At 39.7% G+C, this 14,942-nt stretch overlaps 1 protein-coding gene across 1 annotated transcript in view; it reads right to left on the bottom strand.

The window, feature by feature from the left end:
• KYAT3 (kynurenine aminotransferase 3) overlaps positions 1–14,942 on the bottom strand; it is a 63,249-nt gene that overhangs the window by 32,010 nt on the left and 16,297 nt on the right. The window contains exons 3-5 of the mRNA XM_081087814.1: positions 5,474–5,532; positions 4,583–4,727; positions 599–748 (exon numbers count right to left, since the gene is read on the bottom strand). Of these exons, the coding sequence (XP_080943940.1) occupies positions 599–748; positions 4,583–4,727; positions 5,474–5,532 (354 nt within the window). The remainder of the gene's footprint in view (positions 1–598; positions 749–4,582; positions 4,728–5,473; positions 5,533–14,942) is intronic.

The following is a 14,942-nucleotide window of genomic DNA, read 5'->3' as shown; positions in this document are numbered from 1 at the left end:
AAAGTGGGTCTTACACCACAGGACTACACAGCAGAGAGACTCAACCATCCTGTTACACATTCCTCACGCTATGCTGCCAACAATACTGGGCGCAAAAGAACAGGACCAAATACTTGCTATTAAGTTCAGATGAAAGGTTATTTTAGCAGTGCAAACTAAGATTAATTTTCCCCATCATTTCTGGCCTCTTCCACCTGCCTTTATCTAAATAAGCTTTAAAAATGAGAATAAAGTACATGCAACAAAATGAAAGAAGCCAGATTCAAGAGTATATACTATATGATGGTATTATATCCAGTTAAAGAGCAGGTGATAGAAGACAGAAGAGTGGGTATCTCTGGGAGAATATAGACTAGGAAGGGACAAAAGGGTGCTGGAAATGTATTATATCTTCTTCTGGTTTGTGGTTATGGAGATACACATAAACATATGTAAAAATTTATTGAGCTGTACATTTAAGATTTGTGAACTTCACTGCATATGCATTATACTTCAAAAATAAAAAAATAAAAAATAGCATAAAACAAGTAAAAGATTCAAAGGCAGGACAAATAACAATGATGAGTTGGGTAATATGGTAATGTTAACTAATACTTACTTCATCCCCCTCATCAATTAATCCTTGAATGGCATTAAAGAGAGAGCCATATGCTCCTACTGTCACAAGGATTTCTTTATTTGGATCGATCTGCTTTTGATACAACTTTTCATATAAGCAGGACAGAGCTTTCACAAGTGGTGGATGACCCTGTTGAAGAAAAAAGAAGAAAAAAAACCTTGATTATGAGAGCTACTTCTTTGAAGTAATTTGGCTCTAAAATTGAAATTTTAAAAAAATCTGGGTTTTTATAATTATCCAAAGAATATTTTTTAATTGGCAGTTAATTAAAAAAAATTTTTTCCTATGATCAGAGGGTTCCTACACGGATGGCCAGGAAGACTTGCTAATGATTAAAAACTTCCTACTAAATTAATGATTTTAGAACACAGAATTTAAAATTATTTGCTTTGATGAAAAATTGACTTCAACATCAAATATTTTTTTGACAATACATTTTGATAGTAATTGGATCACATTTAATGACTATTTTGACAGTAATTGAGCAGAGTTGGATATTTTTCCCAGTTAAAATCAGCCAGGAACCGCCATTAACTATATCTCATCCCTTGATTCTGTTCTTCCAAGTTGTAGCAAAACAGGTTATTCCAACCAATGGACTAAGATGAAAGGAAAGAAATTCACCAAAAAAAAGAAATGCACATTAGTGTTGGCAACACATGTGAGGAAGAAGTGGAACATTATTCACATTGAGAGCCAAGAGAGCAGTAGTTACCCAGGAGAACAACTTGAACATGAGCACTGAGGGGGCTGTAAATGCACCAAGTCTGAGACGTGGCGAGGCCTGACTTCTTAGCTCCTCCTCAATCTTCTCTGCCATGTTCTGTTCCCTTCTTTCCTTCTCTTTCTTCCCCCTCCCGTTCCCCCTTTTGTCTTCTTAGGTATCAAAGTCAATATTTATTTTTTCCATCCAGCAGTACTTCCTCTTTTGCTTTAGGGGAACCACCTGGTTTTCCGTCACTTGTGAGAGTGTCCAAGTGCAGGTAACATGCCTTTGCTTGGAAAGCACCTGGGCTCCGGAGGATAAACTGGGTCAGGATGCAGGAGAAGAGGGAGGCTGGATGGATACACCCCAGGCTTGGGAGGTAAAAGGGCCTTAGGTTCCTTGTAAGTTGTCCACCCCAGTTCATATGAAGAAAAGGAGTAATTTTTTTGGTCAAAGTTGCATTTATTTGCCACCTTTTTATTCCTTTCAGAATATTGACTAGTATGTCCCAGACCCTCACTGTGTTAAAATCAATAAAAAGAAAGCTATAGCACATTTTTCGTATTTTGAAATTAGGAGGTATTATCATATTAGAGAAACTGGGTATAATTAATAATAGAAGAGGTAATAGAACATAATCAGTAAACTAAAAAACAATAATAAGAGAAAAAGACAGCATAAATTCAAGCTAAAAAATAGACATGAATTGTGGAAAGAGTAAGAGAAGTTTGTTACCACTCTCAGAAATCCAAAATTTCCTTTAAATACCACGTCTAACAAATTCTTGCAAAGCATGATTTGAAAGCAATTATCATTCTTTTCTTAGGACGATAAGGGTCTGTGTTTTTTAATATTTTTAATTACAAAAATAATTCATGCTTCATATAATAATTAAACTAGGCAAAGATATGTAAAGAAAAATTATTATTTCTCCTCATTATCACTTCCTTCCCTTCCCCTGAGGTGACTGATGTCCTCAGCCTGGTGTCAGTGCAACACTATCCCCAGTGCTTATACCAAGATAAAAACACGCACACATATGCACTCATATATGTCTACAAAAATTGGGAAATACCTAAATAAATGGGCATGGCTATGTTCTAATAACCTTTATTTAAAAAGTCAGGAGTGCATCAGATTCAGACACAGGCCATAGCTTGACAAACTCTGCTATGAATCAATTTAGGTTAAATTATCATTTTGACAATATTTAGTCTTTCTTATTTTTATTTTTCTTAAATATATTTCTTTATTGATTTCAGAGAGGAAGGAAGAAGGAGAGAGAGATAGAAACATCACTGATGAGAGAGAATCACTGATTGGTTGCCTCCTGCACGGCCCCCACTGGGGATCAAGCCTGCAACCCAGGCATGTGCCCTTGGCCAGAATCGAACCGGGGACCCTTCAATCCGCAGGCTGATACTCTATCCACTGAGCCAAGCCGGCCAGGGCTATTTAGTCTTTTTTAAAAAAAAATTGTCGCCCAAGGATGTTTATTGGTTTTAGTGAGAAAGGAAGGGAGGGAGGAGAGAGAGAGAGAGAGAGAGAGAGAGAGAGAGAGAGAGAGAGAGAGAGAAACAACACATCAATGTGTGAGAGAAAAAGCAATTGGTTGCCTCTTGGATTGAACATATAACCTTTTTGCTGGGGTCCAACCCCAGCGGGTCCAGGGGTCCCCAAAGGCGTAGACGGAGTCGGCGAAGAAGGAATGACACGGAGACAGCGTTCAGTTGATCAGCAGCCTAGCCAGGATCTCCAGCCAAGTTCTGGTCTCGATCTCCAGAGAGGTTCTGCTTAGGATCTCCAGCCAGGTTCTGTGTCCATGGTCTCTTGCTAGGTTCTCCAGCCAGGTTCTCCAGGTTCTCCAGCCAGGTTCTGTAGCCATGTTCCCTCGCTAGGTTCTCCAGCCAGGTTCAGTCACCAGGTTCTAGTCAGGTTCTCTTGCCAATTTCTGTAGTCAGGTTCAGTCCAGGATCTTTTGCCATGTTCTCTCGCTAGGTTCTGTCTCTAGGTTCTGAGGCCAGTTTCTGTCCAGGATCTTTTGCCATGTTCTCTCCAGCGAAGTTCTTCTGTCTCTAGAGAACGTTCTGTGTAGGTTCTGTGCCAATTTCTGTCTCTCTCTCTATCTCTTGCTGTCTTGTTACATCTGTATTTATACCAGTTGATTCAATCCTATCAACCTCTATTACAAAGGTTAGGGCGTTTCTTATCTCCATTCCAGGGAGTAAAGATTATGTAGCTTAAGCATGATTGTTCATAGTTAAAGTGATTAATTACCTGCCTGGCACTTAGTTAAGAGGTTTTATTCCCTCCCTAACTTCAGGGGAAAATCCCTACCTGGGGAAACAACCTTTCTCAGAGACCTTGGTTAAAACACATAGTGCCTAGAAGGTGAGCAAACATATTAAGAACAGTATGCCATATATGCCAGGTCCTTTGAAACAGCAAGGATGGACCGGCTCCCGGCACCTTTTGGTATATGGGACAGTGCTCCAACCACTTGGGCCACCCAGCCAGAGCAATATTTAGTCTTTTAATTCATGAACATCATATATCACTCCATTTATTTAGGTATTAATTTCTTTCAGGTGTGTATTATTGATTTCAGTGTACAGATTTTACATTTTAAAAATTCAATTCTAAATATTTCATGGTTTTGGATGCTATTGTAAATGGTATGTAAGAAATTTTAATTTCCAACTATTCATTTTTCATGTATATAAATATAATGGATTTCTGTATATTGGCCTTGTGTCTTACAACCTTGCTCAATTCACTTAATAGGTTGTGGTAGCTGATATTTTGTGTGTTTTTCTAGGAAATCTCTGGATATCCTGGGCATTTACTAGTGAACACAGAAGGCTGGGGGCTGGGCTGAGGTAGAGTAGAAGAAAGAAAGTAGTTGGAAATAGAAGATAAGTAAGAGGCCAGTGCTGAGTCTGCATAGGTGGTAATGGGAAAGAAACACAGGTCTCAACAATACTCTCCCTCCCTTGTTGCCACAGGACCACTCTCCAACAGCAGCAAAGGAAGGAAGGGGCAGCCCCTCCACAGCTGGAAGTAGGGGAGAGCTCCTCCACAGCTGGAAGTAGGGGACAGCTCATCCTAGCAGACAAGGGAAAGGGAGGGGTTCCTTGGTTATCAGGTTGGGACAGTTGGTCCTGGACAGCCAATTATATAGAAGTGAGAGGAGTCTGTCTATACACAATACAATATAAATTACAAGCTCACACCCCACTCGGTCCTCCTATACTTACAAAGCCCCGTGTATATTGATTCAGGCTATCAGTTGCTGCAATCTTTGATAATTCTTCCTTCACATATAGAGGAGGGGGTATATCTGGAAGGCCTTGGCCAAGATTCACAACAGAGGGGTCTGCAGCCAACTTGGTAAATTCAATCCTAAGGTAAAAAATACTAATATCAGAGATCAACCAAAGGACTTGTAGGCATGCATATAGGCCTAACCAATGGACACAGACACCAGGGGGTTGAGGGCATGAGTGTGTGGGGGGAGCAATGGAGGGATAAGGACACATATGAAATACCTTAATCAATAAAGAAAAAAAAATAAAGTAAAATAAAAATGCTAATATTAATAAGCACTATAATTAAGAGCTAACTTTTTATACCTCATAATCTTATTATAAAACTTAAAAATAAGACCTGCTTTAGATTTTTAAAAAACGAATTCTCAACAAAAATTTTATCATCTACAAAATGACTTCGTTTAATAAAAAGATAGCTGAACAAATAAACTTAACGTTTCTTACAAATCTCAATTCCATGATACACATACTTTGATCATATAGATATTTTTCTCAATCATACCAGCCCTGCTAGGTTCTCCTATTAACTGCTAAAGACTAGAGCTAATAAGAAAAGTTCATGGATTAGACGGTAAGTTCCATGAGGGCAGCAACCAAATTTGTCTTTTCTCTGCCTATTTCTAGTGCCTGGCACAGCGCTTGGCACATGTGTATGCATCATTAACTTCCTTCCATTTCCATTTAATGGATGAATTAAAATAAGTTGATTTATTCCTTTGTTTATTGAGACAAGGCTAAACATTCCAAGTAGGGATAGAAAAACGGTAGAAAAAAACACACAACTCACCAAAGTATTATTGTTGATTCTAAGGTACTCACCACACATTACTATCAAGGCCTTCAATTCGTTTTGCATTTTTAAATTTCAAAGACATTTTCTGAAAGGTATAAATATTAAAAAGGTGTTTAAATTTCTTTAATCAAAAATTTAAAATGCCAGAATTTCATGGGTAACTCTTTACCCAACTGTCAACCTAGAAAAAACAATACCATAAGTATAAATGCTAGACTCCAACAAAAAAATTCTGAAGAGGAATTCATCTCCCACCTACTGTCCTAAGGAGTGCTTTTTCTTACACACGTTAGATGTCTATAATCTCACATAAGAGCCAAAGTACCATCCTTTCCTAAAAAATAAAACAACTTAAAGACCTGAAATGTACTAAAGAGAATAATAATAAAGTCAGTTTTAAAAAATACCTTGAGTCTGAGGTTCATTTTAGGTAAGATGTACTAACAGTTTCACAAGTAAGTTTCTCCTATGACACACAGGAAGCACTCAACAAATGGCTTTAAAACTACTTAATCACAAAATAATAACAGCAACTAATGTAATTGACTGTGTATGTACCAGGCACTGTTCTAAGTGTTTTTACATAATTACCTCATGTAAAAGTCACAACCACTCCATGTAATGGTTCTGTTAGTATCCGTAATTTACACGTGAGGAAAGTGGGGATAAGATCACAGAGAGGATAAGATCACATAACTGTACACATCTGCCTACGTTTATAAAAGATAATGACATCTAAACCGAAACAGATGAAACTCAGGGTTTGAAGCCAGGCAGGCTGATTCCAGAACACATACTCAGAACTATTTCCGCGTACTGTCTTTTTCGTAACACGACCTTTTAAAGAAATTATAAGAATGCTGCTTCTTTAAAAAATTATATTAGAATGCTGGCTGTGTGGCTCAGTTGGTTGGAATGTCGTCCTGAGCACCAATTCCCGGTCAGGGTACATACCCAGGATTCACACTCCATCCCCGGTCCCGGTGTGTGAGGGAGGCCACCGATCAATGTTTCTCACATCAATGTTTCTTTCTCTCTCAAATCAATACAAAAATAAGAAAAAAATTATATTAGACATCAAATTAGTTCTATTTAACACTGAGCAGGCTAGGGATGTCATAGAAAAAGATTCAAAGTTAAAAAAACACACACCAGAGAATAACTTGCCAGAGGCCCCTTAAAAAAAAGAAAAATATTCAAAGTTAAAATTATAGTACAGCATTCAATTCTTTAGCTCTTTAGATTCTAGAATTAAGTTTATACTATCTCTCAAAAGCATTGAATTAGCTTTGAGTTCATTGTTAACAAGCTGCTGAAAATAAAAAAAAATGATTGGCAGCATATTTGCAAAGATTATCCTAATAGAATATTAAAGTAATTTTATTTCAATCTGTGGGGAAGATAATGATAATGGTTATTAAATAGACCATTGTTCTCATTCTATTCCCAATAATGGAGCCAAGAAAAATACCTTTTCACTCTCATATTTTTAATCTTTGAAACTCCAGTGAGGTAAATCACATGCAAATTCTCCAGAGGTTAATGTGCCTTCCAGAAGAGCATCATGATTAAGTACCCACACACACGTGATGCTATTCTAGAGGCTATAATTATAAAACTAAGAAGTCCCAGAATGATAGATAGAAAAAGATAGTTTAACAATTGTCCTCTGCCATCTCGAAAAAAATGTTTAAAACAGTAATTCATTCAGTGACTATAAACACAGAATACAGATTCATATATTAAAAAGTCAGCACAGTCTGCAGTAGATAATTTTGACACAATTTTACTTAAACTATTTAGATAAGTGAGAGGAAATGCATTTTCACATTGACTTTTCTGTAAAATTTGTGGCTAGAACAGCCTCCTCTCACTACTCTCCCTGACTCTGCTCCTTCCCAACTCTCTGCCTCAGCCATTCCAATATTTCAAATATTGTATGTTCTCTCTCATTTCCAGAGCTCCACAGATGATCATTCCTCTACCCAAATTGGTCTCTCTATACCAATGTTTCTTAAGGTCTTTTTCATAAGTGCCCCCTCCACAAAAGAGACAGTTGAGGCATTTGTTCTAATCATCTCCCCAGTTCCCCCATTAAATATTAAGGAATAAAATTTTGTCACACAGAGTTGAGCTTTGTTTGCATGGTCTCAAAACATTGTAATAGCTAAGGTTTATTTCACCTGCCAAGCACCAATTTTCTCTCCCTTTGGGGCAACAAAATCCCCCAAATATGAGAATACATGTTCTATACTCAATCTAATCCCTGGTCCCCACCAGCTCGGCCCTGCACTTACCTAACTCCTATTCCATCTGCCACCTTCAGTTCCCAAGTTAGACTTTATTGTCTACAGAAAGCTTTTATGATTCTCCAAGTCAGGGTTAAGCACTCCTCCTATGTGCTCCTATTAAATGGAGTACTTTCCAGCATTTACTACAAAACACTAATTTTTTCGTTTATTTTTCTGTATCCTTCCTTAGACTGTAGGCTCTATGAGAACAATTGCTAGTTTGTTCACTGATCATTGTATCAATCAGGTTTCTGAAACAGGATCAATAGGATGTGCACATATATAGTGATTTATATTAAGGAATTGGGTCATGCAATTTGTGGGGGTTGGCAAGTTCAAAATCTGCAGAACAACCCTGCAGGCTGGAGCCCCAAGAAAGAGTTGATGCTGCAGCTTGAGTCAGAAGGGGATCTGCAGGTAGAATTCCCTCTTCCTGGGGAGGGAGGGACCTCAGGGATTTGTCTTTGAAGGCCTTCAACTAATTGGATCAGGCCCACCCCATTATGGAGGGCAATTTGCTTTAAAGTCTACTGATTTAAATGTTCATCTCATCTGAAAAATGCCTCACAGAGACAGCTAATCTGGTGTTTGAACAAATCTCTGGGTGCCGTGGCCTAGCTAATTTGACATAAAATTAACCGTTACAGTGTACAACATATAGTACTATGCCTATCACATAGAAAGTTTTCAACAAATAGCTAATGAATGAATGAAAAAACCCACATACTTAGCTTAAGTTAGGTACTTATTGTGATAGTCAGCTTAAGTTAATTTATGCTTCAGTAACAAATGACCCCAAGATTGTGGTGGCTTAAAACATAAAGGTTTTATTTCTTTTCTTTTTTTTTTAATTTTAGACATTTCTCATAGCAATGTTTTTTTGTTGTTGTTTTTTAAAATACATTTTTATTGATTTCAGAGAGAAAAGGAAAGGGAAAGAGATAGAAACATCAATGATGAGAGAGAATCATTGATTGGCTGCCTCCTGCATGCCTCCTACTGGGATTGAGCCCACAACCCGGGCATGCGCCCTTGACTGAAATCGAACCCGGGACCCTTCAGTCTGCAGGCCGATGCTCTATCTACTGAGCCAAACCAGCTAGGGCCATTGCAGTTGTTATAAGATGAGGTCATTAGGGTATGACTGATGTCCTTACAAAAAGGGGAAATTTGAAGACAGATTGGCATCTAGGGAGAATGCCACATGAGGATAAGGTGGAGAGTGAAGTGATGTGTGTACAAGTCAAGGAACACCAAAGATTGCCAGCAAACCACCCGAAGCTAGAGGAGAGGCATGGAACAGATTCTTCCTCACATTCCTCAGAAAGAACCAACCCTGCCAACACCATGATCTTGGACTTCTATCCTTAAAACAGTGAGGGAATACATTTCTGTTGTTTAAGCCACTTAGTCTGAGACTTTGCTAAGACATCCCAAGGAAACTACTACAGTGGTGAAAATGTGTAAGACACCCCACATGTCCAAAGGCATCAAAACCTAGCAGTTGGTGCGAATACTCACAGTCTAAGAATTACTTTCCATAGTAAATCCAGTTTTAGGAAATTAAAATAAACCTAGAATCCTATGGAGAATGAATTATGAGCCCCAGGTGTAAAATGACACATCTATAGAGCCTGTATAATTTATGGATTAGCTAATTCTATAAAGTGGATTTTGCCTCCTGGTATACATATACTGTTCTACTGTGTTATAAACACAAACTTCCAGTGAAATAATAAGCCTTTTTATTTTAGGCTAAAAAATGTAGTTCTATGAAATCACCACTAGATGCCACTCTTGGCAGACATGAGACAAGGTTATTGTTACAAAGTCTTTAACGGTTTACTGCAATGGTGCTGGAACAAGGGAAGTTTGGAAAGAAGGAAAAACTATTACCCATTCTTATAGGACCCGAGCACACTTAGGTTTCAATTGTATATATTTTGAAGACTCTTCCTGTAAGAGTTGATGCATTTAGGTAGGATAGAACAGGTGTACAAAGTCTTCTCAAAGGATAGGCTGAAGCCTTGGAAATCAAGGCTGTTGGTATCTCCGAAGCATGGGTCATGAGTCAAGTGTAAGAGAGATAAAGAGTGCGAGTAAAAGCCAGAAACAGAAATAACACAGTTAATGGCCTGTGAGCTGAAGGTAATAATTAGAAGTGAGAAAAGATGGATTCAAGTACTTCAAGGCAAGGACAGAACAGAAAGTGAGCATCTGCATAATGGGCAACCCTTTAATGTGGTGCCTGGCTGCTGGGGTAGCCAAATCATTTATTATCTTTTAGCTCTAAAAGATAGTTGTTTATAGTTGCAATCACTCTAAAAAAAATATTTTGCGCCCTAACCTGTTTGGCTCAGTGGATAGAGCATTGGCCTGCGGACTCAAGGGTCCCAGGTTCGATTCCGGTCAAGGGCATGTAACTTGGTTGCGGGCACATCCCCAGTGGGGAGTGTGCAGGAGGTGGCTGATCGATGTTTCTCTCTCATTGATGTTTCTAGCTCTCTATCCCTCTCCCTTCCTCTCTGTAAAAAAATCAATAAAATATATTTTAAAAAATATTTTGCCTTTCTCTTAAAAGCATCATAAATGTTTTATAAATTTTCTTAGTCATAAAATTTCTACTTTGAACTGGTAGGGAATATTTCAGGTTGATCATGTATCACACTTTGCTCATTCACTTCCCTATTGTTGGGATATTTGTTCTTCCCAGTGTTTTGCAATTGCAGGTTTTGTGAATCTACTGTGCACTTAATTATATGGTGTCTGCTCTGTTTCCTTTAAAGTTTGATATGGATGGTGAAGGCCCTATCTATACTAATAAAAGGTTAATATGCTAATTAGACTTACCGGAAGTCATTCCAGACGTCCTTCTGTCCTTCCGGACCAAGCTGGGCCGGAGCGAAGCCGGGTCCCAGGCACCTGCTGGCAGCCACAGGGGAGACGGCTGGGTCCTGGGTGCCTGCTAGCGGCCTAAGCGAAGCCCGGGTCCTGGTTGCCAGAAGGAAGCTGGTGCAAGAGTAGGTCTTCCTTCCCCTGCCAGCACTGGCTTCTCTCTGGCACCCGGGACCCGGACTTCCCTTGCAGCCCCAGCTTTGTCTGGAAGGTCGTCTGAAAGAACGTCTGGTCTAATTAGCATATTACATTTTTATTATTATAGATTCCTATATAATAAAAGGCTAATATGCAAATTGACCAAATGGTGGACCTGTCGCTATGATGTGCCCTGACCACTAGAGGGCAGACGCTCAATGCAGGAGCTGCCCCCTGGTGGTCAGTGTGCTCACAACTGGCAAGCGCAGCTGTGGTGGCAGGAGCCTCTCCTGCCTCTATGGGAGTCGGACATCCCCCAAGGGCTCCCGGACTGGGAGAGGGCAAAGGCTGGGCTGAGGATTCCTCCCCCCCAAAGTGCACGAATTTTGTGCACCGGGCCTCTAGTTATAACATAAGTATTAATTGGCACAAGAAAGATGACATATATGTTCAATATTATAGTCATTTAGATCAATCTAAACTAACCAAAGACAATAACTTTTGACTTACTTTTATGGAATTTTATATTAATAGATAATGTATGATATATATATATTTTAGTCATAAAATTTTTACTTTTAACTGGTAGGTAATATTTTAGGTTGATCATGTATCATATATATATGAAGTTTGATGGTGTACATTTATATGTATATATATATTAAGTATATATAAAGTTTGATGGTATACATACAAACACACACTTAAATATTCAAGACTATTTATTATTCAGCTAAGCATTGGAGGAATTTACATCACAAACCTTATTAAAACAAACTTTATTTACCATTCTGAAATCCATTTCCTTGGTTTTGTCCTGTCTCTACAAATGTATTGTTCTTTGTTAGGATGCCATTAACCACCCTTTAGAGTGACTCATCACTGAGTTCTCCTCTGTGTATGCACCCAGGCACATGTTAGTAGTAAATAATAATAGTAAAACTCTGTTTTACTCTTGTTAACCTGACTTTTGTCAGTCTAATTTGCAGAGCCTCAGCCAGAAAACATAGCAGGGTAGAGGAAAAAATTGTATTTTCTTCCTCCCCTAAAATATCATTTGGTGGCTCTAATATCTCTTAAACTAGCGGCCCAGTGCCAGAAATTTGTGCACAGGTAGGGACCCTAGGCCTGGCCGGCCTCCCCGCCTTCTCCTTCCCTCACTTCCTCAGTGCCCCACCCCCGCTGCTGGTTGCCTGCCATGTTCTGCACCGGCCCCTGGTGGTCAGTGCATGTCATAGCGAGTGATCAAACTCTGGTCTCCTGTTCGAACTCCCAAGGGGACAATTTGCATGTTAGCCTTTTATTATATAGGATAGTGTGCCACAGATCAGGAGAAAGTATTTACAACACATACATCTTATAAAAGATTTACTCAGTATATATATAGAACTTTTAAAACTCTTATACATTCATGTTAAGAATATAAAATGGCATAACCACTGACCAGCATCTCTCCCTCTCCTGCTTCCCTGTGGCCCCACACTGCTAAGACCAGGCTCCAGAACAGGCAGTTATGGGCTCTAGGACGGGGAAATTTTTCTCTCCATGCCTGTGTGGTATGGAACCCTCCCTTCACATGGCCAAATCTTGGTCTGTTTGGGCCTGAAAAACTCTGCTGGCCTCACCCTGATGATTCCCTGAGATCCTACCCACCAAAAAGGTGTGCGACCTCCCAGCGAGTGGCAGCTAGACTGGGTATACCCTAGGATATTTGCTGAGTGGTATGAGACCTAGCACTGGCACAGAGTTTGAACCTGTATAGATCTGGTGAACACCACTATCCCCTACCTGGTGACTCACAGAGAACCTACCTCATTCACTCGAGTACTGCCAGAGGATCTTTCAGTGACTGAGTCTAACAGGCAGCTGGCAGGCAGAGGCAGGCAGAAGTGGATCTTGGGTTTCTTGAGACTTTTGCTGACCTTCCTCTGGGCCCAGTGCTGGTAAAAGGCAGCCTTGGTGTGCAGCTTAATCCTTCCTGTACCCACCCAGGCCAAGCAGAGACAGCCACAAACTGTAAATTGCTTTGTAGCTCTAAATAGGTTGCCCTGGGCCAGTCATAAGCAGCGTCTAGCATTGACCTACAGCAGCGTACCTCCCAAAATGCCCCAGAACTAACACACCCAGTGGCTAGCTTCAGACAACATTAGAGCAGGATCCAATTAGCTTCACAAGTGACATATCCAAAGGGAGATGTTGGCAGGTACCAGGCCCTGCTGAGGGCAAATTTAACTTAGTGTGATCAGCACCTACACAGCTGCTCATACACTGTGATCGGGACTGATCCTCAGAGTCAGCCAGCCTGAGAGTTGACCCCATGCACTAATGGGCCAATAGCAATCAAGACTCATTTTAAAATATATATATTAATTTCAGAGAGGAAGGGAGAGGGAAAGAGAGATAGAAACATCAATGAGGAGAGAGAGGGTCATTGATTGATTGGCTGCCTCCTACACACCCCACACTGGGGATCAAGCCTGCAACCCAGGCAAATGCCCTGACCTCCTGGTTCATAAGTCGACGCTCAACCACTAAACCACGCTGGCCCAGCAAGACTCATTTTTAACAGGAGGTCCCACACAACACGTACTAGGGATATTCCTGGAGCACCCAACACAGGTGATTAAGGAAACTGTGCCACTGGGTCCCATAGGACAACTACTACATAAGGTCACCCTACCAAGACTGGGAGTCATAGCAGATCTAATACATAGAAATACAGTGGGGCCTTGACTTACAAGTGTCCCGACTAACGAGTTTTTTTTGAGATATGAGCCAGCTCTCGGCCGATTTTTTTTAAAAAATATATTTTATTGATTTTTTACAGAGAGGAAGGGAGAGAGATAGAGAGTTAGAAACATCGATGGGAGAGAAACATCGATCAGCCGCCTCCTGCACATCTCCCACTGGGGATGTGCCTGCAACCCAGGTACATGCCCTTGACCGGAATCGAACCTGGGACCTTTCAGTCCGCAGGCCGACGCTCTATCCACTGAGCCAAACCGGTTTCGGCTCGGCCGATTTTTTGCTTTGAGTTGCAGGCTCAAAAAAATTCGGGTTACGAGCCAGCTTCAGATACCCCACTGCTAGTTGGCGCAGCGAATCTCACAGCGATTTGACATACGAGTATTTTGAGTTATGAACTCCATCACGGAACGAATTAAACTCATAAGTCAAGGCCCCACTGTAAACACAAAGAGGCAGTCAAAATGGGGAGATAAAAAAACGCACCCCAGATGAAAGAACAGCATAAATCTCCAGAAAAAGAGCTACATGTAATGAAGATAAATAATTTACCAGTTATAAAGTTCAAAAGAACGGTTAAAAGGATACTCAAGGATCCTAGTGAGAACTACAGCACCATAAAAAAAAGACATAGAAACCATAAAAAATAACCAGTCAGAAATGAAGAATACAATATCTGAAATGAAGACTACCCTAGAAGGAATAAATAGTATGCTGGATGAAGCAGAGATCGAATCAGTGATTTGGAAGACAATGTAGTGACAACATCCAATCAGAGCAGCAACAAGAAAAAAAGAATTTTAAAAAATGAGGATAGTTTAAGGAACTTTGAGACAACATGAAGCATACCAACATCCTCATCATAGGGGTACCAGGAAAAGAAGAGAGTGAGCAAAGGATTGAGAACATATTTGAAGAAATAATGACAAAAAGCTTTCCTAATCTGGTGAAGAAAAATGAAATACAAGTGCAGGAAGTGCAGAGAGTCCCAAATAAGATGAATCCAAAGAGGCCCACACCAAGACACATAGTAATTAAAATGGCATAGGTAAAAACAAGAAGAGAACACTAAAAGAAGCAAGAGAAAAGCAGGTAGTTACCTAGAAAGGAGATTCCATAAGACTGCTAGCTAATTCTCAATAGAAACATTTCATGCCAGAAGGTTTGAAATATTCAAAGTGATCAAAAACAAGGACCTACAACTAAGATTACTCTATCCAGCAAGGCTACCATTTAAACTGAAGGGGAAATAAAGAGCTTCCCAGACAAGCAAAAGCTAAATGAGTTCGTTACCACCAAATCAATATTATAAAAAATGCTAAAAGAATAAAATGGCAAAAAACACATTCCTGTCAATAATAACTTTAAATGTAAATGGCTTAAATATTCTAATCAAAAGACTTGGGGTAGTTGAATGGATAAGAAA

Source organism: Myotis nattereri (genome assembly GCF_964212035.1).
Source record: "Myotis nattereri genome assembly, chromosome: 3".
NCBI classification, from domain to species: domain Eukaryota; kingdom Metazoa; phylum Chordata; class Mammalia; order Chiroptera; family Vespertilionidae; genus Myotis; species Myotis nattereri.
Note: the sequence above shows the minus strand (reverse complement) of the source record. Positions and strands in the feature narration are given on the sequence as shown.